Source organism: Pleurodeles waltl, chromosome 3_1 (assembly GCF_031143425.1).
Source record: "Pleurodeles waltl isolate 20211129_DDA chromosome 3_1, aPleWal1.hap1.20221129, whole genome shotgun sequence".
Classification (NCBI taxonomy): Eukaryota; Metazoa; Chordata; class Amphibia; order Caudata; family Salamandridae; genus Pleurodeles; species Pleurodeles waltl.
Window position 1 is genome coordinate 809550045 of NC_090440.1, and position 27103 is coordinate 809577147.

General features: G+C 42.2%; 1 protein-coding gene across 3 annotated transcripts in view; it reads right to left on the minus strand.

Moving 5' to 3' along the window:
* TUB (TUB bipartite transcription factor) overlaps positions 1 to 27103 on the minus strand; it is a 1298762-nt gene that overhangs the window by 443489 nt on the left and 828170 nt on the right. The window contains exon 1 of one of the 3 annotated variants that reach the window (XM_069223685.1): positions 15440 to 16173. The exons of 1 other annotated variant lie outside the window; for it this stretch is intronic. In XM_069223685.1, the coding sequence (XP_069079786.1) occupies positions 15440 to 15477 (38 nt within the window). In that variant the 5' untranslated portion in view covers positions 15478 to 16173. Of the gene's footprint in view, positions 1 to 15439; positions 16174 to 27103 lie in introns of those variants that run through there. One more of the 3 variants, XM_069223686.1, reaches the window with a different exon arrangement.

Below are 27103 nucleotides of genomic sequence, written 5' to 3' on the forward strand. Positions count from 1 at the left end.
GCAGCTGTCCTACATCCAATCGGTGACTGTCTACATTCCATTGCAAAAGGTGGTTTTGGCTGTAGATGCTCCGTTGGTGAGGGAGAGAGTTAGCTGTGTGTCATCAGTGTATGAGGTGATGTTGAGTCTGTGGTGTCTGACAATCTTGGCGAGCAGGGTCATGCAGACATTGAAGAGGGTGAGGCTCAGAGAGAAGACCTGGGGAGCTCTGCAGCTGGTTTCCATTGGTTTCGAGGTGAAGGGCTGGAGCCTGACTCTCTGGGTTTGGCCTGTGAGGAAGGAGTGGACGCACTCCACTGCTTTGTCTCGGATGCTGACATTGTGTAGTCTGGTGCACAAGGTGGTGTGGGAGATGGTGTTGAATGCAGCAGAGAGGTCGAGGAGGATGAGGGCAGCTGTCTCGCCATGGTCCAGTATGGTGCAGATGTCATCTGTGGCTGTTAGGAGTGCGGTTTCAGTGCTGTTGTTGCTCCTGAATCCGGATTGGAAGGGATTTAGGATGTGGTTTGTCTTGATTAACTCTGTGAGGTGTGTTGTTGATTGCTTTCTCGATTACCTTGGCTGGAAAAGGGAGCAGTGAGATCGGTCTGTTGTTTTTCATCTCTGCTGGGTCTGAGGAGGGCTTCTTCAGTAGGGGGTTCATCTCTGTGTGGTTCCAGTCTTCCGGGAAGGTGGCGGTGTCGATGGAGCGATTGATGGTATGGCATATTTCTGGTGCTATTGTGGCTCTGGCTCGGTTGAAGATGTGGTGGGGGCATGGGTCTGAGGGTGCCCCAGAGTGGATGGTACTCATGAGCTTCTTCAGGGTGTTTTCCAGGCTGAGGAGGATCCACTGGCTCAGGGTCAGCGGGGGTTGGAATCCGTAGTGGTGCTGGTGGGCGAGGGAGTGGGTCTTGGGTTGCAAATCATTCATAGATGTCCTGGATTCATGTGTGAAAGAAGGTGGCGAGTTTGTTGCAAATGTCTTGGGAGGGGAGATGTCTGTGGTGTACATGCCAGGTTTCACAAATTCTTTGACAATGTTGAAGAATTCCTTGCTGTTGTGTGCATTGGCATTGACACACTCCCAGTTGATTTTCTAGCTGATCTGATGAGCTAGTGGTGCGATGTGACAGCATCTTTGAAGGCTTTGTGGTGTGTCCTGCTCTTGCTGTTTCTCCACTTTCTCTCGAGTGTTCTGCAGGCACTCTTGGATTCTTGTAGGTCAAGGGAGAACCAGCTGGGTCTCCTATGATGTTGATTTACGGCAGGTTTCCGTAGTGGGGCTAGAGTGTTGGCGCAGTTGGCGATCTATTAGTGGAGGTTGTGGGCGAAGGTACTGGAGTCCGTGATGTCTGGTGGTGGCGAGTGGTGGAGAGGGGCAGTGAGCTGGGCTTCTGTGACCTTGGTCCACTTTCTGCAGGGAGATCAGTGGGTGTGGTGCCTTTCAGTGGTCTTGGTGAAAGAAAAATGGACGCGGTGGTGGTCATTTCAGTGGAGTTGGGAGGTGTATGAGAAGGAGATATGGTTTCTGGTGGAGAAGACGGGGTCTAGGGTGTGTCCTGCTGGGTGTGTGGGGAGGTTGACCAATTGTTTGAGCATGAGGTTGGCAAGGTTTGCCATGAGGGTTGAGGTGTTTGGGTCGCTGTGGTTGTCGAGGTGAAAGTTGAGGTCACAGAGGAGGATGTAGTCAGTTGAGGTGAGGGAATAGGGAGCGATGAGTTTGGCCAGAGCGTCGCTGAAGAGGATGCAGGGTCTGGGGAAGGTTTCAACATCGATGCTGGTCGGGAGGCAGAGTAAGTTGTTGTGGACAATGGCAACGCCTACTCCTGGTCAGTTGATACGGTCTTTATGTATGAACTTGTAGACATTGGGGATGGCAGGGGAAATGTCCTGCGCTGAGGTGGTCATAATCCAGGTCTCCATGAAGCAGGCGATGCTGGGTGCGATGAAGTCGAGTACATCCCTTACTTCTATTGTGTGTTTTGCAAAGGAGCGAGTGTTGAGTAGTATGCATCTGATGTGTCCAGGTGGCCTAGCGGAGAGGAGGTTTGGTGCACGTTGGCAGGTGACGGTGTAGTTGTAGCAGGAGAACGGGCCATGAGTGTCCTTAGGTGAGGCACAGTAGCATGCGGTGGGGCCTCCAGTGATTAGGGCATGCAGACTGCTTGTGTTGTATCGATGGATGGTGCGGGAACCAGGGTCTGTGACACTGGATGTGGTCCATGAGCAGACTGGTGCAGACAGGTTTGCCATTGGTGCGCCTTCGGCGCACCCGGTGTGCAGCCACAATTAGGAAGGGAAGGGTGGTGGGAGGGGTCCCTGAACTGGGGGGCAAAATGGCAGAAACATGGCGGTATGAGGGGGCAAGGCCGCAGGGGCAGCAGTGGCAGGAAAAAATAAGGGAACTGGCAGAAATTATAGAAAAGGAGGCAAAAAGAGGGGAAAAAAACAAGAAAAAGTGAAAAATCTGAGAAAGGGTACAGAAAGGCAGAAAGGCAGCAGAGAGAGACAGAAGGCCACCACTGGCCATCAGAGATGAGATGCAGGCAGGTGCCTGTGGGTAGAGGAAGGCCTCAAACATGCAGAGCCAGGCAGGCTCACAGGACGCAGGGCAGCAGCAGCAACAGACGGTGCTACGCAGGGGAACAACGTAAACACTGACCAAAGGTTTACCAGCACTGTAAAACAAAATAAATATATGTGAGAGAGAGGCTATGGAGAGATGACGGGCTCTGTTGGAGAGTGGTACTGAGGGAATCCTTGGAGGAGATCATTGGGGAGGTAGGGTTTCAAATACGAATGTTGCAATTGGCGCCACCAGTGCAAAAGTCTGCCCTGCTTACCTGTTGGGAAGGTTTCCAAATGGCAACTAGGTACAAATAAATTCAGAGCCCTCCACCATCCACTGCTGAGTTACCACTCTATTTTGGCACTCCCACCTACTTTTAAACCAGAATAGTACTGTATTTGGAGAAGACAACATGAAGACCACTGCCTTTTGTCTTTCAAAGGAATAAAACACTGGTGTCAGGATGCAGAGTAGGAAGCTCTTACCATTGCTCAATGGCCCTTCATGGCATGCTACTTTAAAGCTAAAGAGTGTGCATGTTTTCAAGAGCAGTAAATGATAGCAGTGTGCACATCACATGGAGCCACAGGACGCTCAAAGCCACAGGATTCTCACAGGATGATGGCCATCTTGCATGCCTAGAGAATAAGTTCTTCATAGCATCCTTGCTATCCAATCATGATACATAGTTACAGTTGCGACTTGCTATTGCAATCCTGTTATCTGTTCTTTCATGAAGTTGACCATAGTGCTTGGGAACCACAGAAGAATCTCAAAAGGAATAGACTTGCAATTGTTTCACTAGGAAACATTCATAGAGATTACAAACCCTACAATGCTTGTTTGTTTCACAAGGAGTCATATTATGGACTCAACAGCACTTCATTGTTTCAAAAAGAGTCCTCCATAGAGTTTACAAACTATATAGCATTTGTTTCTTTCAGTGTCTATCCAGAATATCCAAGATTAAAATATTGGGAGACATAAATATCATACATTAAATATTGTGACATACAAGTATCGTGACGCACAAATATCATTGACAAGAATATAGTTTTTGGAGGTAAGTAATATAATTTTAGAGAATAATTAAGTTTTCAACATTGTTTTCAGTAACACAGTTGTTAAAAATATTGTTTTTTAATTATTGTATTGTGTTTTAGATAATATATTGATTTTATGTGTTACAATGGTTTATATAAATATTATTATATTTTTTAAATATAGCTTGTAATAGTAAGTGAATTGAAATTATTTATTTAATTATTAATAGTAATTTATAGTGTTCAAGTAGGTTTTTGGGTTTTAGGGGGAAGGATCAGAAGTTAATTAGGAAATAATTAATTATGATTTGGTTAATAAATTATGTTTATTTATATGATTGATATTTACTATGCAAATTAGGTAAGACTGAGTTATTTTCATTATACGTTATTTGCGGGCTTTTAGGTTTCTAGGCGTATAGGGCGAGAAGTTAATTAAATAATAATTAACAAATAATTAATAACTGATTAATTATTAAATTGTTCTTCAGTTATGTAAAATATGGAATACTGATCCATTTTAGTTATATTTTAATTGTGGGGTGCTAGGTTCGTGGGGATAAAGGGTGGAAACTAAGTAATATTCAATTAACAGTAGTAATTATTTGTAAATCAATAATGTAATTGATTTTTAATTATAAACAATTTGGAATACATGTTGTATTGTACTTATATTTTAATTGCAGGCTGCTAGTTTGGTAAGAGTGTAGAGACAAAACGTATTTAAGTAAAAATAATTAACTAATACAATTTGTTAATTTTTTGTTTAATTAAATTTTAAATATGTAAATTATGGAATATTTGCTTATTTTACTTATATTTTAGTTGCGGGATGCTAGGTTTCTAGGGGCCTAGGATGGGAAGTTAATTAAGTATTAATTAATTAACAATTACTATTAATCTTTTATGTAATTGATTATAAATATGTAAATTATGGAATTTGTTTTAGTTAGGTTTAGGTGCCGGCTGCTAGGGTAGTGTGTAGAAAGTTAATTACTCATTGAATAAAAATTATTTATTAATTGATAACTATTTTATTAAAAAGTAATTCTGTAAATTGAGTAATTGTTTTAGTTTTTTAAAATATATATATATGTATATATATATATATTTATATATATATATATATATATATATATATATATACATATATATATATTTCATGTTCATTAGAGATTTTTCAATTATGAGTTTAATACTTTTTCTATATTCATGGGGTTAATCATATAGATAATGTGTTTGAAGTGAAGTACATTCCCTACTCTTTCTTACACTGCAGTAGAAATAGTACATTTAACCCCTCTGTAGTTAATCGCTTTTCCTACTATTGCACAGACTCGAGTAGAAATAGTAAATGTCACCCCTCAGAAACCCAACACTTTCCCTACTGTTGCACTGTTTGGGTGTGAATAGTAAATTTAACACCTATGAAATCGAACATAGGACAGACTAGAGTGGGAATAGTAAACGTTACCCCTCAGAAAGTCAATGCTTTCCCTAGTGTTGCACAGTTTGGAGTAGGAATAGTAAATTAAACCCCTCTGAAGTCCAATACTTTTCCTACTGTTGTATAAACTGGAGTGGCAATAGTAAATATCAGTCCTCCAAACTCCAACTCTTTCTCTACTGTTGCTAAGACTGGAGTGTGAATAGTAAATAATACCCCTCTGAAGTCCAAAGCTTTCCCTATTGGTGCACTGACTGCAGTCCGAATTGTATATTTAAACCCTCTGAAGTCCAACACTTTCCATATTATTGCAGTGACTAGAGCATGAATACTAAATCTAACCCCTTCAAAGTCCAACAGTTTCCCTACTGTTGCAGAAACTAGAGTGAGAACAGTACATTTAACATTCTTAGACTCCAATAGTTTTCTCATATGATTAAATAGATTTTATGGTATTAATTATTTGTTTTTATATTTTATACTATTTTTTAATGTATTTTAATATTTATTTCCGGTTAATCAATATATATGTGTTGTCTATGTATTTTATATATGTGTGTGTGTGTGTCTTTTATAGTAATAAATGTGATATCCTGTGATAAATGCAATTCCCTGACAATGTCCACCCATGTCATTCAATTAGCAGCTATCTGCCATGGCATCATCAGAATGCTTAGGAAAATTTTCCACTTCTTGCCTCCCTCTTCTAATTCTCATTCTTTCCTGCCTGGACTACTATAACTCACTATATCTGTGAGCCCCCAAGGGAATAATGAGAAAACCACAAGTAGCACAGAATTCCGCTGCCAGAATTCTTTACAATATTCCAAAGCATGAGTCTGCTTGGAAAGCCTTAATCTCTCTGCATTGGCTACCAATGGGGCAGCAATTACATTTAAAGCCCTCTGTATAGACAACAAAGGTCCAGAGATTTCCAGACAATTGATTATTCCTTATATACCGGGAAGAACTCACAGACCGAGTGATGCCTCCTTGGCGAGGATACTGATCATCAAAAAAGTCAAAAGCGGTGGTCACTCATTTAGGTTCAATGCTTCAAACTCTGGAATTCATTACCTCTCCCCTACGATTAACTGAGGGGGAACTTCCTTTTCGTAAAAGGTTCAAAACCTGGCTTTTCAATGACAGGCCATCCTAGTGCCCACGGCTTGGCTCACATTGCACTAAATAGCTCTGGGATGCATAAAGGGCAGCCATGCGCTCCGCAAGTGCTACAGTATAATATAGGATATTAAAAATGTATTAATGTAAAATAAATATTTGTTTAATTATGTGACATACTATATATGCATATATGTATATATATATATATATATACATATATATATATGTGTTTGTGTGTTTATATTAGTAATACATATTAGTTGAATTTATTTAACTTACACTATATTAAATGTATAGATTAAAATATTTACCATTTACTACTTTAAACATGACATTTAAAAAAATGTTTTGCATATTTTTTACCATATTAATGTTACCAATATTTTTTGCAATATTTTGGTACTTACCATAAGAAATATAGGAGTAGAATATTGTGGTAAACAAACTTTTGACACAGTATTTATGACAGCACTATTGTTTACCACAATTATGCGTCAGTGATCGTTCTTTCACAAAGGCATCCATAGTGTAGGAAATTGAGTTATTAGTTTTGCAAGATGTGAGGCCTGCACAAGTATTAGGTCCACAATTGCCCCTTACTGGGATCCAGGCACCACATTGTAGCCCTTGACTCTCTGAAGGTAGTGAAGCAGAGCAGTCCAAGGCCTACTCAGAGGAGGTGATATGGCATACTAATCATGATTCGCTAGCGCATAATAATAATACCAAATAAATTACTGTACAGTCAGTGCTTGTCCTTTGAAACAGAAAAGTACATTTATTACACGCACACATACACAAACACTACTAAACACTGCGCATTCATTTATAAATATATACACCTGGCAAAATGAAATATCCTCAGTAACATTCTGACCTCCCATTTGACAATGCAGTGGTTCAAGACCCCCGACATACCAGATAGAACATCACAATATAAGAGGGAATCGCTTTAAATAAAGCAAGCTTGCTGGCTTTGTCATAGGTCACCAAAGCAGAATATAAGGCAAGTCAACTGTTTTATCAAGGATTCACCACAATAAAAGACCAAGTATTGACATGTTAAAAAGCACCATCTTATCAATGGAATGAATAACCATGTTTAGATGTGATGATTATTGTCAATAAAATATAGTAATATTTCTCAAAAATCCTATTAGCAATATACTGTCAATAAAGCATTTCCAATGAACACATGTAACTGAGTCTTTCTCTTACACATTTAGGCCACATAACTGTAGCCATAAAACCAACCACTAGAAGCCCATCTACTCCCACACTGTAGAACAAAAGTTCCATCCTTGGCAATATTCCTTTCCCCCTGGGAAATATAGGGTCTATTTTTTAATGCATGCTGAGGGTGGGCTACAGTGCTTTCTGCAACCCCCACAGTACATGAAATTGACATTGGTGATCCCTGTCTTCCTGGGACCACCAGAAGCAGAAAAAGGCATTTGCAAATTAAGCCATGCTCACTGGCTGGATCAGTGAATATTTGATGAGCGTCTCTCCTTCTGCTTCAGGGAGAGTCACACATTTCCTGGAACACCACCAAGGCAGGTATTTGTGGTTCGGATTGTGATGAGAGCCCCAAGGCCCCCACAACCCCAGCCGGGTCCCTACACACAACTTCACATCTTTCCTCCTGCTGAGCTGCAACATTTTCCTTGTTCTCCCACAGTGGAGAGCAGTCACTTTTCTAGTGGGTCTTGGGGATGGGATCCCAGGATGTGGTACTCTTCTTCAGGACCCAGAGAGGGTGTCCCAGGTCCCCTTTTACAATTTATGCTGGTCCAGAGGACGGGGTACCGGTGCAGAGAGACAGTCTGAGGAGGACACACCATGCACGTCCAACTCCTGGAAAATAATTACATTATTCTCACTCCAAGCCCTAGGTACTAGCCGACCCTGGGGGTAGAATTCAGGAAGACGGTGGAGGTCCATGCGTTCCCTCATTCAAAAAAGGGGATTAAAGATCAAATCTTTTAATGTGCATTACTCAGTCTCTGATGGGCCGATATTAAAGATCTTGGTCTTGTTTTACTCCTGATGGCCAGCTCTAGCCACCAAGAGCATTTTCAGAAGGCCTCCTGGCCTGAAAAGGGTGCACTTTGCTGGGAGCTGTAGGCATAGTCCTCAGTCCATAGGGCATTGGGGTTTGACTTTCCCGCTGTCCATGGTGTTGCAGCTGTCACAGTCCAGGTCCAGGGTCTTGCTCTTTTGCATGTTCTAAGAAGCCATTTTCATACCCAGTCAATCTTGTGAATGGGGGATTTCCTCTTTGTCTAGCCTTCCCCCTTCCCTCGGTTTAGCTCCGACTAGTGACACAAAGGGCTGGTGTCAGGTCTCTTTGTGTGTGCAGGGGAAAGACCTTTTCAAGTGTAATCAGGGAAGGACCAAACCCCTTCCCAGTCATCCTGTCAAGCTGGCCCATGTTGTCCTCATTTACGTCCCTTTGGGTACTGTTTGGCTTTAATTCACATTTACCAGTGGGAGAGCCATCACCAGTCCAGACAGCTAGAAACTCCCTGAAACTTTACTGAAACTTTAGGCAGGAAAATGCCAACTTTTTAAAAGTGGCATTTCTAAATAATAATTTCAATTAACATTCAACCTCACCAATAAAGAGGACTTTAAATTACAATTCCAAAGAGTGTAAGAAGAGTTTCTCTAGCTGCTACAAATCCAAATTTAGCATATACCAGATGTAACAACGTCTCCTGATGATTCCCTCTAGTAGCAGTCAGCCTTATGACAATGAAGATTTTTGAGGGGATATTTCACAATAAGGGCATGTTGAACATTACTTTCTACATGTCCTTCTTTCTAAATATATCCACCATGCCTTTATGGGCAATACGGCCTACATATGGATGACATTGTTATTTAAATGGAAGGCTTAGGCCTGTCAAAAGAGATATTTTGATAGGTGAGGTTTGCAGTTTGGAACTGCCATAGGCAGGTTACCTCTGTGCAGCTACCAGGCTGTGCACAACTGCAGTCTCTCATAATATGTTCATGTGTACCCAGCCCAGTGCCCCTCTCTGTGTCAGTGGCCTTATCTTAAAAGGTAGAAACCTGTGGTACATATGTGCAGTGCAATTACTATAAAATTAGTGGGAGTGAGACTCAGGTAGTGAAACTCACCCACCCTAAAAGTCCAACACCAGATGATCAAAAAGCAAAGCAATTTTGGGTGGAAACTCATTTGCACCACATAGGAACGTAAACAGTATTGCACTGTTTACTCCACCAGAATTAAATTGTGTGGGTTATGAACTATAGCAAGGTTCAATGGAAGTATAATACCACAGAAATATTGTAGTATAGAATGCCAATATCAAAGATATTGAAAACATATATGATCAGGGGTATAATCAAATCCAGACATGTAATGCTAACAAATGCTTTCATGTTACAGTTTTACACTTGTCCCCTTAAATGCAAAACAAGCATGAAATGTTATTTTCTAACATTGGAGGTTCAACTCATTGGTAAACAAGCTAATTGTAATCTTGATTGTTATTAAGTTACTTTAGCAAACCTTAATTGTATTTCAGTTCAGATGAAAGTCTGAGTTGTAAATAATAACAGAGAGTACACATTGGGATAATGTCAGCAGGTATATCACTAGGCAATACTCTAAGTTAAAACATCAACTATTAAACTATTTTTGTATTAAAGCACTCCTCTACCTTTTAGATATTAATGAATCGGTAGTTCAAATTAAGCCAGCTGTGCAGCCAAGGAGATGACAAGATACATGTTTCTGTCTCTCTCTCTCCCCAATCCTGTGTCCTCTTCTGCAGGCCTAATGTATAACTCTGCAGTGGTATTCTGGAGTTGGCTGGGAGTTTGGTGAAATGAGGAAACTCATCTAGCTCATGTTGGATCCAGATTTCCATGTTAAAGCACCCTGGCAAGTGAATCATTCTTTTCCTCATACCCAAGCTCAGGGGTGAGTCTCAAGAGGTTGGGGAAGTGCACCTGAAGGCCACAAAAATTCAAGGAAAATAAGAGCATCCGAGAAGAAGAATCAGATGACCATTGTGGATTGTTAGAGGGAGTGGTTGAGCTGTCTCCCCATTTGTCTCTCTGTTCTAGTACGATTGAAGCTTCCCCTGAAAGTTCAGAAATGTAAGAGTAATTATGCAGAAATATAGGTGTCTAGGAACTTGGAACTGGACTCTTGGCTCTGAACATGAAACAAATGTCCTTGAGTCTGTGATCTTGTTGTACCTTATGCAATAAGCGAGTTGTTTTCAGATACAAGGCATTTAGCTAAAAAACGTGGATGTTTTAAGACCATTCTCAGAAAGTCTTAGTTTTTTTCAGTGCTAAAACCAAATGTACTGCCCCCCACTGTAGGCTGTTTTGAAATGCACAGCTTTCTAGGTCAACAATGGTTCCTGCGATCTCCAGTATTTTCTATGCAACGTTGTACTTTTTCTTTCTTAAAAAAATCATAACTCTTGATCCCTTTTATGAATAATTGTCATGTTGATATTATAGTTACTGTTATCTTTCATCCCTATTTAATTGGTTTGGGAATGTTATCTGTGTTGTTAATTGAATTAAGTATGTGTTTGAAGCTGACAAAATACTGTTCACGCATTTTCTCTGAAGACAGCCTGATGCCCTGAGCCTCAGTTACAAGTGGTAAGACTAGTATTTCTCAGTGAAAGATTTGTTTTTCTTCTTTGGTACTTGGTCGCTTAACTCTGGGAGCTCCCTTCTGCTTAATAATCCAGTTCCCAACAACCCTTAAATGTAACAGTTTTGTGTGTTCACCTAATTTCCATTGTATGACACTGGACGCTCACATGGGAACATGAACTTCCATACTTTTATGTGAATTTTAAGAGTGTGTTATGTAGGCATACTTTTGTCGCATTGCATATTCAAATTACACCTCTGTGAACCTAATAAAACTTTGTAACTTTAAGAACATTATAGATGCATTATAGACACATAGGGCCTGATTACAACTTTGGAGGAGGTGTTAATCCGTCCCAAATGTGACGGATATACCACCAGCCGTATTACGAGTTCCATAGGATATAATGGACTCGTAATACGGCTGGTGGTATATCCGTCACATTTGGGACGGATTAACACCTTCCTCCAAAGTTGTAATCAGGCCCATACTCTTGTAAATGACCCACTTAACACACAGGTACACAAAATGAGTTTTGGCTTTCCGTCCAGCAAATTGATATCCTTGGACCTCCAAATTGTACAAATGGTTTATGTGGTACTAAAGCTTATTACGTCTTGTACTTCAACGAGGCAGTGATCAATCGGTACAATCCTTTTCCCCTGTGTGGGAAACACATTAACTATAATTTACAAATTCGAACTGTAATAGTGTAACATTATAGCATATAGATGTGCAACCTCATTATCTGTGTGACGAAAGGCGAACGTGGATCAGAAAGTGAACTGTACACTTACATAATGTTTCAAAGTTACAATTAACGACAATTTTATGCCACTTCCTAACTCCACAGATGACAACTTCAGTAAGATGACTGGCACCCCAAGGCAAGACTAACAGAAGAATGAGCACCATACTATGATCAATAACACAACCTGATATAAGCTATTAAATACGTTACTTCAATATGGTTTCAATTAAAGAAGGAATTCCGCAAATATTTTGATGCCACCTCAGGTGTGATTTCCCATTAATTCCCTTAACGGCTATCAAAATGGGCAAAATTAGGCAGCACTTACCCAAAATACCACAAGTAAAAAAGCATGGCTATGCTGACTATCCTGGCCCTCATTCTAAGGTAAGGTCGAAGTCAGTGTAGTAATTGCAATGCTGAGGAATGCGGTAATTAGTGGACGTGTAATTACCACACAATTCTGAGTCCAAAGAGATCAGCCTGTCCTCTAGTGCCATATGTTACTACTGGGTATGTTTTTATATGCTGCCTTGTGTGGTTGCATAAAATCGTGGAATTGCTGCTGATTAGTCACCGTAGTAGATATCCCAGTACAAATGTATTTCCACATAGAGCATGACACATTTGTGAACATGGCACCCCGAATGACCAATGTTTATTCTTCTTACAACGCTGGGTAACTTTGTTAGTGCATCTGGTATTCACACACAATGCACATATGCTTTTCCCAGATAAACCATTGAGTCAGCTATCACAGAGCCCAACAGCAAGCAGTCACCGTCGACAATCACAGCGCGTATACCTCTATATGCTAGGTAACCCTGCAGTCTTGTGCATAATCACAGGACAGCTGAAAGCGCTATGAAGCATCGCCAATGGTAGGATGTGCTCTATGCAAGTACCACTAACATAGGGTAACATAACGTAATGAAACGTAACACACACAAACTCATACAAAGGGCATCTGTTGTATACCATTGCCCACTTTTCTGTTTATAGGGCATGCCTTTAACCTTTTTGGCACATCAAGGCGTGAGGGCGAGCAGCGATGGAGCAGGATGAGTGCCTTGACATTTGACGTACGCACGCTTCAAACTAGGCGACAAGGAGCCTCAGTAACTTATAGCAACCGAGAGCCAATAGCAGTAGCAGCATCCCCTTGCTGCCATGGTGATCCGAGCTCTCCATGGCAGCAGCAGGATCTGAAGCACGTCTTTTAAGGCACGGCCCACAAAGGCATGTTCTTTATGATAGCGGTTCATACATCGAGGGCCCTCATTCGTGCGTGATGTTGTGCACTCTGAAATTGCTGCTTGCATAGAAGAAAAAATTAGCAGCATGCATTCAGATTCCAATTTCACAGCCATTGATGTGATTAATGAGCCACGCGTTCCAGGGCACTTCATGGATGCAACTAAGGCATCTAAATCCAAGCGAAACTCTGAAAAAAGACCCCCGGTGCAATTGGAGGAGGGAAGCATGCAACACGAAACCCACAAGTACAAATATGTTCAAACGATGTGGTAGAAAACAATGAAAAATTAAAACGTTTGTAAAGCACAGTTCAACTTGTGAAACGTGAAAGGGATTCCTTCAGGCTTTCGCTAATAATAGTGTTCAAATGAATGTGGCACATATTGCCCCCGATGACTGTAACGGCAACTCATGCAGTGTGCTGAAGTTTTCATAGTACAAACCAAGCTTCACAAGTATAATTACGAAGCCATAACACTGCTTTTTCTGCCCATCATGTGTCAGGCATCGGTTGCATTACGTAGTTTATAAACAGCACGGGGGTGGGGGCTACCTCACGCCAGTATGTTAGTCGTCAGTTACTTTGAGGCATGGTAAAGTCATATGGCATACTTGAAAGAATCACGGGTCACTTACATAGGTGAGGTGCCCAAGACACTAGCTATTTAGACAGATAGGGTGGTTTGGTTACCGGTGACGCCCTATCTCTTGTGCTAAAAGTTTAGATCTTTGGTATACCTCAGTTAAGGAAAGCACAAGTCAATTACCTTTCTCATGAAGATAAGATCCACATTAGGGTATAGCTAGGATACATCACTGACTATTGAGGTAGCGCAGTTAACTTAGGTTCGTGCTGGTCATATAGTTAGGTCGACCACGGAAAATAGTGGTGCAGCATCTCATCCTGTACATTATTAATAGGCTGATGGAGTCACAGGCTATGGAGATAGTTGAGAAGCTCCTGTGACACAGCAAGTATTTAGCTCCCAGAATGGTGAGGAGCTTGGTTTGTTTTTTTCCTACACAGGTGATGGCTAAGTTAGTTGGATCTCAGGCTGTGAGGATGGCACACTTGACTCTGGCAAAGGCTAAGAGATAGCTCAATTGGCTAGGCCGAAGATTCTGAGTTAGTTCAAATGCTTAAGAAATACACACGTGATGCATTTCACCTGGTTATAACAGAGCGCAATGACCTGAGTCAGTTAGTTAAGGCACTAGGTTGTGGCATCACGTAGTTTATTTAGGCATTAACTGGCGATGAGGCCGGTAATAAAGGCATCACCTGATGAGAAGGATCAACAGGAACTGGATCAGTAACTCAGTTTACTAGGGCACAGGCTAGTTACCAAACGGGTCAGTAAACAAATACCAGTGACCCAAGTCCTTGCTTTGTGAGACTGAGGTTGATAAAATAGTCTAAGACAGGGCAGATCTCCATTGGTTACTTCCCACAATGTATAGATATTTACGTTGGGAATGACGCGGGTTAGCTTCTTAACTCAGGGGGTGAGGGCAAGCGCCAGGAGGTGATGTCTCAGTTGTGTATTTTAGGTTTGTAGCTGGGTTGTATTGCTGGGCTATGTAAGGTATACTCTGAACGTCCCATGACTTTCCCAGGTTCGCTTGTGTGAGCACTGCCAGAGCGGTGATCACACGAGTCCCCAAGGGCAGCATGCACTTTGCTGCAGGTGGGGTCACAGAATTTAAGGTGGGCCTGTCCACCTGACCTGGTTGGGGCTACTCGTGTTCACAGCTCTCCTTCTTCTGTCTGGTTCACAACCTTTCCTTGACTTGACTTTAAAACAGGCACGGGTTTAATAAACGGCAATTGATAACATTAAGACTCATATTTTAATTACTAGAAAAGAGGCCAGTCTATACCGCCGAGTCAAGGGAACTTCACCTTCCCCTGCACCCTATAGCATACCCCCCAGTGTGCAGCTCGCCCTCTTGTTCAGTGTTCTCTCTGCACCGCCTCCCTCCAGGTGTTTCAGGAGAATGAACCCGGAATCAACAAACTCCTGGGGAGGAGTTCAGTGTATGCCTGTCGCCCTCGCCCTCTTTCCTGCGCGTGCCGCCAAGTGCGTTTAATAGGAGCGGGGTCTGAGGCCTGACTCCCAGAAGGAGTTGTGTGGGTGCTCCTTGTCTTAACCTTCCATCCTACTGTGTGCTCCCACGCAGGCTTTATAGAGGAGGAAGTCGCATCTCAAGTCTCCCCAGCAGGACTGAGCGACTGTTGCTCTTGCTCGCCTCGCCCAAGATTCTTTGTAGGGAGCAAGCCTTGGCATGACGCCCCCAAGTGCCGAGTGAGTGTTGTTTACCCTCGTTTTCTGTGCTTGTGCGTACTCCCCAGAAATGTGCCCTGCCATGCCCTAAAAGGAGTTGTGTGCCGCTCATCTTACCCCCAGTCCTGGTGTGATGCTTTCCATGGCATCAAAATGGGGCCTGACGTGTCCCCGGGAGTAGTAGTGTGCACCCCCCGCCGGTGTTTTCGTGGCGAGTCGCGAGAGGAACATGGGGCGATGGATGATCGTTTCGGATCTGTGATGGGGATTGTGGAGGAGCGGACACTGGGCCAGCGGGAGGAGGACCGTCTCGTATCTCTCACCTGTAAGGGATCCAGTCCGAGTGGTGCTTCGAAGTCATCGCTCACTCGCCGGCTGCTGCAGGCCCCAGAGCCGGAGATGCAGTTGCTTCCCCCCTCGGACCCTTGGGATGCAGCCGCAGCATCCTCCGGGCAGTCCAGCCGACCGGGGTGAGGAGGGGAGAGGGCGGCTTCAACCACGGTGAGGGGGCGGCGTGCGCCCCGGTGTCCCCCGAGCTGGCGCCTGTCCTCCGCTCACAGGGCTTCCCTCATTGTGTCCCTTTTGTGGGGGCGGATCCGGGGGAGGGAGAGCCTGTGGTGCACAAAGCTCCGAGCTGGGCTGACGCGCACCGAGCTCCGCTCTCCATCAGCTCTAGCCTCCCTCTGTAGCAGCAGCTTCAACGGCACCAAGGGCTTTCAGTCCAATTCGGAGCTGCAGAAATTACGGGCTCGAGTGCCTAAGCCAGCAATGGGAAGACGGCGCTCTGCCACCTCCCGGCTGCCGTTACAGCCCTGCTGTCAGAGTGGAGAAAAGGGAGCGAGCACCATTCTCGGAGTAAGACGGCAGGAGACAGGCAGCTCTCTTTCCTACCCAGCGCCCCCGAGCTAGAGGCTGTCCGACCAAACACAGCGACAAGCACCACCGCAAAGAGCAAACGCACCGTCTGTCCTTCTGCACATGCCAACTGAAAGCCCGGCTGCAGGGGTCACCGGGTGAAGCATTTAGTGTCTGTTTAACGTGTCACAGAATGAGCATTGCGCCCCTCCCAAAACCAGCGACCGGAGGGTGAGGGGAAGCAGTCGCTGCCAATTCACTGTTCTCCATTAGTTCGCTGCCTCCCGAGAGCTTTCGTCTTTTTTTATTCAGGCACCGATGAGAGCAGAGTACTTCGTATTGACCAAGTTGAAAAAAAAACATGAATTGTTTTCATCATCGTCCATGCAGCAGGAAGCAGTCAGATTCTGAAACCAAGCGTCCAATGCATGGTTGCCACTTTTGCTCCCTCTTCCACGAGCCTAACATAACTCATGGGAATACCTACACATTCGAATGTACTGATTAATACATGTGGGTTATGACGCGGTACATGTGGCGATTATCTGACCAATTACTGGGATCTCTCACTGTCTTTATATGTGGCATCTAGAGACGATGTAGACACTTAAAGTACTATATAAATGCATTTACTCACTCTTGCAACGTATTACAAAAGCCAGGTACAATCACTCACTTCAGAGGAAGATTCCATCATTAAAGTGTCAGATGTTTTAGAGTCTGGCTAAAGTCTGCAAGCATAGTAAACCTAATATATGATGCTCCTAAAATGTGTAGTTGGCTTCTTCCACCACCAGAAGCGTCAACACCAGAAATAAAAATGTTCTGGCTGATAAGAGGGCCTATGCTCTGTCATTACCTGAATGTGAAAAATCATTTATAATATAACAAGGTGGACTCTGGTCACTTTAAAATAACTTTCTAAGCATCACGTGTTTCATTGTTAGTAGGACAGTATTACGAGTTTTTTTCCAGATATTGGCTAGGAACACCTCTAAGGGACCCATCAAAACACTATGCTGGTCGTTCAATACGTCATGCATCTATCCTCGATCTCATTGTACAGTAAGGGTCTGATTTATCATGGGATGCTGTTGTGGATTAGTCTTCCATGTGAAGCAATAAATTCCACAGTGAAACGAACAGATCCATAAACACATTTTATTTTCATTGAAGATAAAAGAGCCCGCAACTAGTGCTTGCCGTAGTCCTCAGGACCTTGTCTCAACTGATTTCTCAGAGGACGACGACACCACAATTCAGTTTCAAACACTTTCAAACTTAAACATTACACGTGCCCCTTTAAACATTATACATACACAAGGCACCCTTTTGAACATAAATAAAATGACATAAACTTAACTGGACTATAACCTCGAGCACATTCGAAACCGAACGCGCTCAGGCACAGAACTAATTACCTCATAAAGACTCACACTACAACACCTTCCCCCTTTTAAAATAATAAAACACCTTCCCATTAATGGATTAAAAAAAAATGATAATAAATATATATATATATATATATATATATAGATAAATAAATAAATAAATAATAATAATATATAAATAAATACAAAAAACTCATGAAACATAGTAGTCCTTAAACTTGATAGGCATTCCTACATTGCATTTCTCACTAACAGAGTTGTGCAAATCAATTGCAGAATTTGCTTGATGTAGCAGCTGACTACAATCTGCAGGAACAGATGACACTGCTTCATGCTCCGAAACATCTTCAAAATCAGACACATCATAATTGTAATTACCACAACTAGTTTGCAGGTCCTCAATAAATGCAAAACTTGACAAAGAATCAACATCCTTGGCTGCTAAAATTTTACTTGCTTGAAGGGGAGTGATTTTGATAATATCTCTTTTACTCCACCAACCTTTATTCTTCAACAAAACTGAACCTTTTGACACTTTCTCAACCTGTACAGGAGACATGAATTTTGAATGACCATGCCTCACTCTTGTAGGAACTTTGACAAGTACCCAATCGCTCACCATAAAACTAACAACCTTAATTCTGTGTTTCTTAACAAATAATTCCTGAGACCGAACTTGATTCTTTAACACTGTTGCCTTTAGTTCAGATAAATCTTCCAAACTGTCCTTGTTGAACTTCCTCATCCAGTCTGGACAAATGGCACACCTTGGAAACCTTCTGCGTAAAAGCACGAATGGACACACCCCTGTAGTACTTTGGGGGAGTAATCAAATATGACCAAATTTTCTGTTTTAAAAAGGTTTTAACATCAACCCCAATTGCCAAAGCAGTCTGAACTCCCTCTTTAAGAAATGTGTTCATTTGTTCCACCAAACCATTAGCAGAAGGAGAATATAATGCAACCCTAATATGCCTCATCTGGTGTTTCTCAATAAATTCCTTCATTTTGTGTGAAACAAAATGTGTGCCATTGTCGGTTACTATTTCCTTAGGTGCTCCTTCCACTGAGAACATTTTAGATAAAAATGTTATAATAGAATCTGTGTTAGGAATAGAAGTAAAACCTACATAAACCAATTTTGAAAAACAGTCAACCAAAACCATGATGTACCTCTGTGAAACTGGAAGAGTTACAAAAGGTCCTGCAAAATCCAAAGCTACCTTCTGCCAAGCTTCTTGTGGCAAAGGAACAGTGAAAAGGGGAGTGGCCAGAGATTTCCAATGCTTATCCGAAACCAGACAATTTGTACATCCATCAACACATTTAGCTACCTGAGATTCCAAACCTGGCCACCAATAAAACTGCTTGAGAGTCTTGCAAGTACTGCTAACACCTAAATGTCCCTTATGTTCCTCTCCAATGAGAACATCCCTCAATGACACTGGGGGAATACAACGATCTCCGCGTAATAATACCCCATCAACAAAGGATAACTCATCAGAAACTTGCACATAAGGACGCAAACTAGCATCAACATTCCTTTCTTTCGGCCAGCCTTTATCTAAGAAAGCCTTAACCTCTACCAAAATGTTATCTTCTTGTGCGGATGTGACCCAAACTTCATGTGATACTGGGCCGGAGTCATGTACAATGTCGTGCACCAAAGCAACAACACAATCACTCTCATCCTGACTGTCAACATTTGCCTCAAACGGCATTGGCAATCTGGACAGACAATCTGCACGGACATTCCTGCCACCTGGAATATACTTCAGAACAAAGTCAAACTCCTGCAACTTGGAAAGTAATCTCACTAAGCGAGAAGATGCTCTACCAGAACCATTACCATTAAGAAGATGAAGTAATGGCTTATGATCAGTGAATAAGTCATTACTTCACACCCCAGATAAAGTTTTTAAACCTTTCTACTGCCCATGAACATTCTTATGCTTCACGCTCAATGGAACTGTAATGTGATTCAGCCCTACAAAGGGAACGTGAAGCAAAAGCAATAGTGCTTTCAATACCTTGATCAAACTGTGACAATACTGCTCCTAACCATTCTGACTGGCATCCACAGTGATAATACACTTTTTGCCTGTAACAAAAGGAGATAGTGCTGGTGCAGTCACTATCATGTTCTTAGGTGTAATGAACGATTCATCCAAATCTTTAGTCCAAACATGCTTAGACCCTTTTTTGAGTAAATTCCTCAATGGTTGCACAATGTAAGCATCCCCCTTAACGAAGCATGAATAATATTCACTTAAACCTAAAAACGACCTCAGTGTATCTTTATCTCTGGGAGGTTGTGCATCCTGAATAGCCTTAATAAGTGAGAACTTTGGAGAAATACCTTCTGGACTAATGCTATGCCCCAAGTAGTCAAAATTTTGAACATTAAATCTACATTTGTCAGCTCGAAGAGTAATACCAAACTGTCTGAATCTATCAAACACTTTAGCTAAAATTTTGTTATGTTCAGAGGCACTATTTGCAAACACAAGAATATCATCCTGGAAAGCCCGAGCTCCAACAATACCATCCAACACTGTATCCATCAACCTCTGAAAGACACTGGCCGCTGAAGCTAATCCAAAAGGTAGTCTAGTAAATTTAAAACTTCCAAAAGGAGTGACAAATGTAGTCAAATCTTGTGATATGTCATCAAGAGGAATCTGATGATAAGCAGACTTGAGATCCAATAACGATAAATGTTTAGCAGTACCAATATTTGCTAACAGTTCCTGTATTTTAGGTAAAGGGTGTGATTCACAGATAATATTTTTGTTGAGGCTACGAAGGTCAGCACAGAGCCTAATGCTATTGTCCTTTTTCCGCACAATAACAATAGGACTTACCCATTCCGATGGACCAGCCTCCTTGTTAATTCCATCCTTCAACATTTTATCTAATAACTCTTTCAACTCATATCTGATACTTAATGGAACAGGGCGCAACTTATGCGCAATGGGAACCGATTTGCTCTTAAGCTTTATAGAATGAATATAGTTTTTTATACAACCAATGCTATCAGTGAATACATCAGGATAAGATTTCAATATACTTTCCTGAGAAGATAAACTTGAGCACTGTACCGAAGAGACAGAAACATTAGAAATTTGGACAGGGGAATCAGACCCTGGGACCAGCATAAGACCTAATTTTGCTAGGTCTGTCCACCCAATAATATGCCGACCTTTAACTGCTACATAAACCTTTGTTATTGCTTGCCGACCTAAACAAGCAATTTGTTGTTCAAAATATACCACCATATCAATGTCTTGGTCACCATACGCCTTAGGATGTACATCAGATTCTCACAATGTCACAGAATCTTTCCAATGTAAATTGAACAAAGTATCAGAAATGATGGTGATAGGGGCACCGGAGTCACACATCATTTGAATAGTAATAACATTCCCCAAATTCACCAAACAAACAGGGTCCTTGATCTTGCCATCTAATTCAGTATCAACATCCAGAGTTAGGACTAAATTGGACAAATCACAAGGCACCTCTTCAACTGGCACCTGAACACTATGAACTTTCATTACACTTTTGCCCATCCTACATACAGCATGAAAATGTCCAATTTTCTTGCATTTTGTGCAACGCTTACCCATAGCTGGACAAAGCTGAAAATTACCCAAATGTGACTTTGAACCACACCAGTAACGAAAAGAATTATTTTTCATCATGTAACTTTTAACATTTCTATTAAGCTTGAGGTGAACTGAATCAACCTGATCATTCAGTGAATTAACAGCCATAGAAGACATTGCAGAGCTATCCATTGCCATTGCACTTGTAGAAACAATAGAACGTTCTATACTTTTTGCCAAATCTAAGACTTCATTTAAAGTTGTATTTCTACATGTAAGCAACCTTTCTTGAACTTTTCTTGAATAACAGCTATACACAAATTGATCACGCAAAGAAATGTCTAGTGATGCCCCAAAATTACATGTGGAAGCTAAATGTCTCAAGGCAGAAACAAATTCTTCAACAGATTCATCTGCAGCTTGCTTCCTTTTAAAGAAATCAAACCTTTCCAGAAGAATACTGGGTTCTTCCCAAAATTTATTTTGCAGACGTGCAATTGCCTCCGCAAACTCATCCCAATCACCAGCAGCATCTGGACAACAAGGAACAACAGGCAAATTATCAAACACTTGTTGCCCTTCTTGGCCCAAATGACTGTACAGAATGGCAGCTTTGCGTTTCGGTTCAAAGTCATCTGCGCCAACAGCAATTAAATATTTCCTGAAAGAACGTAACCAAAAGAACCACTTGACTGCTGGCTTGCCAGGATGTGGCAAGAAAGCATTTATGTTGGGAAAATTTGAATTGGCCATGCTAAAAATGTGCTGAGCAACTTGTCTATAATGAAGGAGAAAGTACCTCAATGTAAAATCCTGAAGATGTGCCTGTCACCAATACATACAGTAAACAGAGAACAGTAAACGGGCCAGAACAACTGAACAGGTGTGCCCGTCACCGGAGAACAGTGAAATGAACAGATCCATAAACAAAGTTTATTTCCATTGAAGATAAAAGAGCCCACAACTAGTGCTGCCGTAGTCCTCAGGACCTTGTCTCAACTGATTTCTCAGAGGACGGCAACACCACGATTCAGTTTCAAACACTTTCAAACTTAAACATTAGACGTGCCCCTTTAAACATTATACATACACGAGGCACCCTTTTGAACATAAATAAAATGACATAAATTTAACTGGACTATAACCTCGAGCACATTTGAAACCGAACGCGCTCGGGCACAGAACTAATTACCTCATAAAGACTACAAACACAATGTGACCACAGCACACAGTTATATAGTCCAATCACGTAGCAAGGACTTGTATCCCTGGTAGAATGTTTGAGGTTGGAGAAAGAATACGTGGAGATCTCAAATTCGTTACAGAGAGTGTCTTTAATTGTAGGGATAGTTTGCCTCAAGATTGCGCGTTCTTCAAAATACAGCCAACACGTGTTTCGTCACTCAGGTGACTTCATCAAGGCTAGGCCGTCCGGCCAGCTAGAAAAACTTTGGAGAACCTGCGGTAAGGCAAGTAGGTAGAAATCTTGAAAGATGAGTGTTATTTTAAGGTAGTGTCTCCAGAGCATCGGGTGCTAGGGGTCCCAGTGGTGACCAGGGAGAATGGGGAAGGCCATGATAAGCCTTAAATCATGAAACCGTATCTAAATGAAGAGCTGGAGCAGTCGTGCGGCCGGTACAGAAGCAGGTATTCAAGGACTAGCACCCGATGCTCTGGAGACACCCGGTTTCCGGATGGTGTACTGTCAACACTTGCGCTATGGGCAAGGTAGATTTATTTTTTAACATACCTAGGTGTTAGTCACAGCTTAAGAGTACTGTGTATTGTGCTATTTTTGTTCCTACCACTAGAAGTGTGCAAATGCATTTATGATAGGCCCCTAACTTACGGTGAGAGTGCTTGTAGGAAAATGCCTCTTTTTGAGTGCCCACCTTAATTTGTTCTGTGTTGATGCAGCTGTTTTTGACACCGTGCAATGGGGCTTTGCTAACCAGGCCCCAGTGCATGTGGTGTGCCCCTAAACATGTCAAAATCAGCTAAACTCCTGATTGGTATATTTAACTTACCTATAAGTCCTTAGTATATGGAACTAAAGTGTACCCAGGGCCTGTAAGTTAAATGTCATTAGTGAGCTGCGGCAGATATTGTGCAACCACTACAGTGACAATACAAAGCATGTTTCCAGACCTGCTTATGCAGCCTGGTTAGGCAGTTTTTAAAAGTGCAAAACTTGACTCTCCAAAAGAAACATTTTGCCATGCCTAAACCTTCCTTTTCCATACTTATAATTCTGTCCATAGGGCAGGGTGCAAAGTATTTAAACAGTAGGGCATGTGTATTCATGTTTTACATGCCCTGACAGTGAAAAAGCTCCAAAGTTGTTCTTGAGTGTGGCAAGGCTGAGTCTCCCATGGAAAAACACAGGGTTACCTTATAACACCTTATAACGCAGAACTTCTGTTTTGGAATTGCTTGAAAATTGATTGAATGATTCATTTTAATAGTAATTTAACATCCTACTTTAATGGTCAAGTCAGATTTAATATCACTATTTTGAAAAGGGCACTTTTAGAAAGGTGTTATTTTACCACCTGAGCCAAATGTGCCCTTTTACCAGAGTTCAGTGTCACCTGACTGTTAATGGCTCTCCTGTGGTGAGATGTGTATTGCTCCCAAACAATGGACAAAGGGCTTGGGTGTGGGGAGATGTGCTCTCAATGAGCAGGATGGCCCATGGGTATGCCCAGATCTTTCCTGAGCTTTAAAGGAAGCCTACTCTGTCACTGGCAGATATAGCTCACACCTAAGCCTGTCTCTCTTTTGTTCTCATAGCCAACCTGTATCCAAACTCAGAGGGGGGCAGGGGGTGGAGGTGTCCCTGAACTGGTGACCACAAGAACGGTTTGCCCATTATAATGGCAACATCTCAGGGTGGGCACAAGGAGCTCTGCAAAGGGGAGGAAGATGTGTCCCTGATGGTATTAGGTAGAGAGGGGAATAGTGGCATGTTTTACAGTAAGAGACACAGGGAGTGCTGCAAAGGTGGGTTGGGCTTTCCTGCAAAATTTTACCCCATTGGTTGGAGAGTGGCCAGTAGTTTCTCCTAGCCATAGGCAGGAACTGGACATAAAGGTGGCACCCCTAGTACCACCTTCAGAACACCCCTCAACCTACGGAAGAAAGAAAAAGGACTGCACCTGTTGCTTTGACCTGTGAGGAGACCCCAGAGGTCTAGACCTGCTACTACTTTTACCTAGGACTGAGAAAAGGACTCTAATGGATGGATGACCTCCTGTTAGCTAGAAGAACAACACAAAAATTGCAAGAATCCCACACTGCTGTAGAGCCCAGTTGACAAACTCTAACTGTACCTGCCCTGGACCATGCTGGTGGCTTCTCTGGAGTGTGTCCTGACCACTAAAAGGTGTCCCTAAGATCCCGAGGGCATTAGGTAACTGTTAGAGTGTGCTCCTCCTGCCAAACCCTAAAAGCCAGGACTTGCAAACCTTTTCACAGATTTTTGCCTGGAGAACTTACAGAAGTCTGGGACCAACATGTCAAGTCAATCTGATGAATGTGCTCAGTGCTGGGCCAAAGATTCAGGATGCTTTTGCTTGGAGCTTTTCCACAGCAGCAAATCCATTTCAGTAGGATGTTGTGGAAAGCCATACAGCCTTGTGAAGGTCTGTTTGGCCATAGCTTGCAGCCTTGCCCTACTGAGGAATCTAAGCTCCAAGAAAGTGAATAAGTCTGAAGGTAGAAACCTACTCCGGGCAAAGGTGCCAAAAGTACTTGACAAGCAAAAGGCATTCTTGGGTGCATATTTTGTATTTCTCCCAGTCTGAGCTTTCCTACCAAGAGCCAATGGCTTCACCGGTACTTCATGCAGTGGCTAACCAGCCTCATGGAATCCATTTCAACAACCACCTACTGTCTTGCCCCACTGAGGATTTCTGACTTCCACTACAGAGACTAAATCAGAAGGTGAAACTTCCAAGCAGGATGAACCTGGTTTCTGTATCCATTCTATGCTCTATTACAGATGGCCTCAAATCTTACCTCGGCACCGTCTAGTGCAACCAGATGTCTGCAGTTGTCGTTTTGAGCTTTTTGGTGCTATTTTTATCCAAAATTAAACAAAAATCATATCTACAGTTTCCATTATTGGATGTTTCTCATTTTGGTCTCTTTTGGTTCAATAAAACATTCTCTATTTTAAGAAATTGGAGTAGTATTTTATTTGTGTTATGTTTTTTGACTTTTTGGCTGTTTTGATGCTACTAAATAATTTATATGTTTTCTTAAGTTAAGCTTGCCTGTTCTGTGCCATAGCTACCAGGGGTTGAGCTCAGGTTTAAATTACTGAAACGTTTACTGGGCCTGCCAAGCATAGTGTCATTATTACTTGGGCTGGACTACTATGCACCCCAACTAATAATCTAACTTCTGGTAACACAAAAGGATCCCCCCTGAAGACTGTGATGAGGGACCCCTTGTCTCCCATATCTCATAGACATTGATTTGGGCTGCATGGAGGCCCCTGAAGTGTTGGGAGCCCACTTTTGTCAAAGGTGTTGCACAGGTCTGTGTTGCACCCCTGGTCACATTATCATTGGCTTTTGCTTGACAGCCTTCAATAGTGGAGAGTACCCTGTTATGTGGGAAGTTGAACAGCTCCAATACAGGATGCACCTGTGCTGCCAGCAGATTGCAGGTTGTATCCAAGCCACTTCAGAGAAAACGGCAGTCATAAATGAGCAGAAAATACATTACCTCAAATCCTGTCCTAAACCACACAGTTCTTACATCTTGAGATGCTCCACCTCCTCAAAGAACTTACTTACAAGAGTCCTTTCTTTATTTTAATGAAAGAAATGCACTACTCTCACGCACTTATGGTTACTCACATCTCTCAGCATTGCTTTTTACTTTACTGACATCCGCATGAACTCAAGATAAGGTCTTACCTTTTTATGGTTTGGAATCATTTGTGAAGTGTTTCGCTTTAGTGAGCACTGAATTGGTGCATTGACCAGTCTCCATCCCACCTCCATCTGCTATTCTGGGATGCTTGGATCATTACGGTTGAGTTGGTTTGGTAGGGCTGTTTGTCTCCCCTCTCTAGTGGGAGAGCAGACACTCTCACTGATAGCATCATGTGGACACTAGACAAGTTTGAAGTCAAACGTTTCTAGGTGTTCTATGCAGATAAAATCTTATGAGAGGAGAGCTAGTTGCTATAGAACCACTTCTAAATCAGGAGACTACTGCTGATCAGTACTATTTGCAGAAGCCTATTCAAACATAAGTATGGAGCAGGCCAAGTGCTCATGGAAGAGACACAATACAGAGGAGTAGGGTGATGATGTTGTGACTCTGTGAAGAATTGAGTTGCAAACCTTTATTCAGGAAGCAGTCTCTACTGCTGTAACTGAGCCTGCCACTAAGAAACAGCTTATGACAGTACAAATGGTGATGATGATGATGTGGTCCCAAAAGGCAAATACCTACAGGGACCTTACTTGCAACAGATTCTGTAGCACATCAGAGTGGTGCTTGGTTTTGATCCTTCTGTCCAGACCTCAGAGGAAGATTTTTTATTCTGAGTATAAGAAGAAAAGTTTGGATGAGCTCCTCTTCCATGATATCTTGCATTAAAGAAACAAATATGGAATAATCTAATTTTCCATGTTATTTTTCCAAGAGGTATTCTTTGGAGCAATTTGACACAGATGTTCTGCAAGTACCTAAAGTAAATATGATTCTTCCAAGTATGGTTCCTTCTTCCTCTCTAGCCTCAGAAGACTCATTGTTGGATTCTTACAAGAAAAAGTAGGGAGTGTTGCAAAACGTGCCTATGCTGCATCTAATTTTTCCTTTTAAGACTAGCCCCTATGCAGCACATGCAGCACAGATTCCGATAAAAGATTTCAAATCTGTATTCAATTGCTTGCAAGAAAGGGGAGATGCTCCTGCAATACTGAGAACATGGACCCCTTGGGTAAGTTTCTATCTGACATGACATTAATTTCTGAATAGTCTTCCTCAGCAGCCGCAGGGGTTGCTAAAACAGTCAGAAGATTGCTGTGGCTTAAGCTGCAGAAGCTATATCCATCTCAGAGAGCCCCAATTCACAATTTGCCATTCACGGGACTGAAAGTCTTCAGTTCAG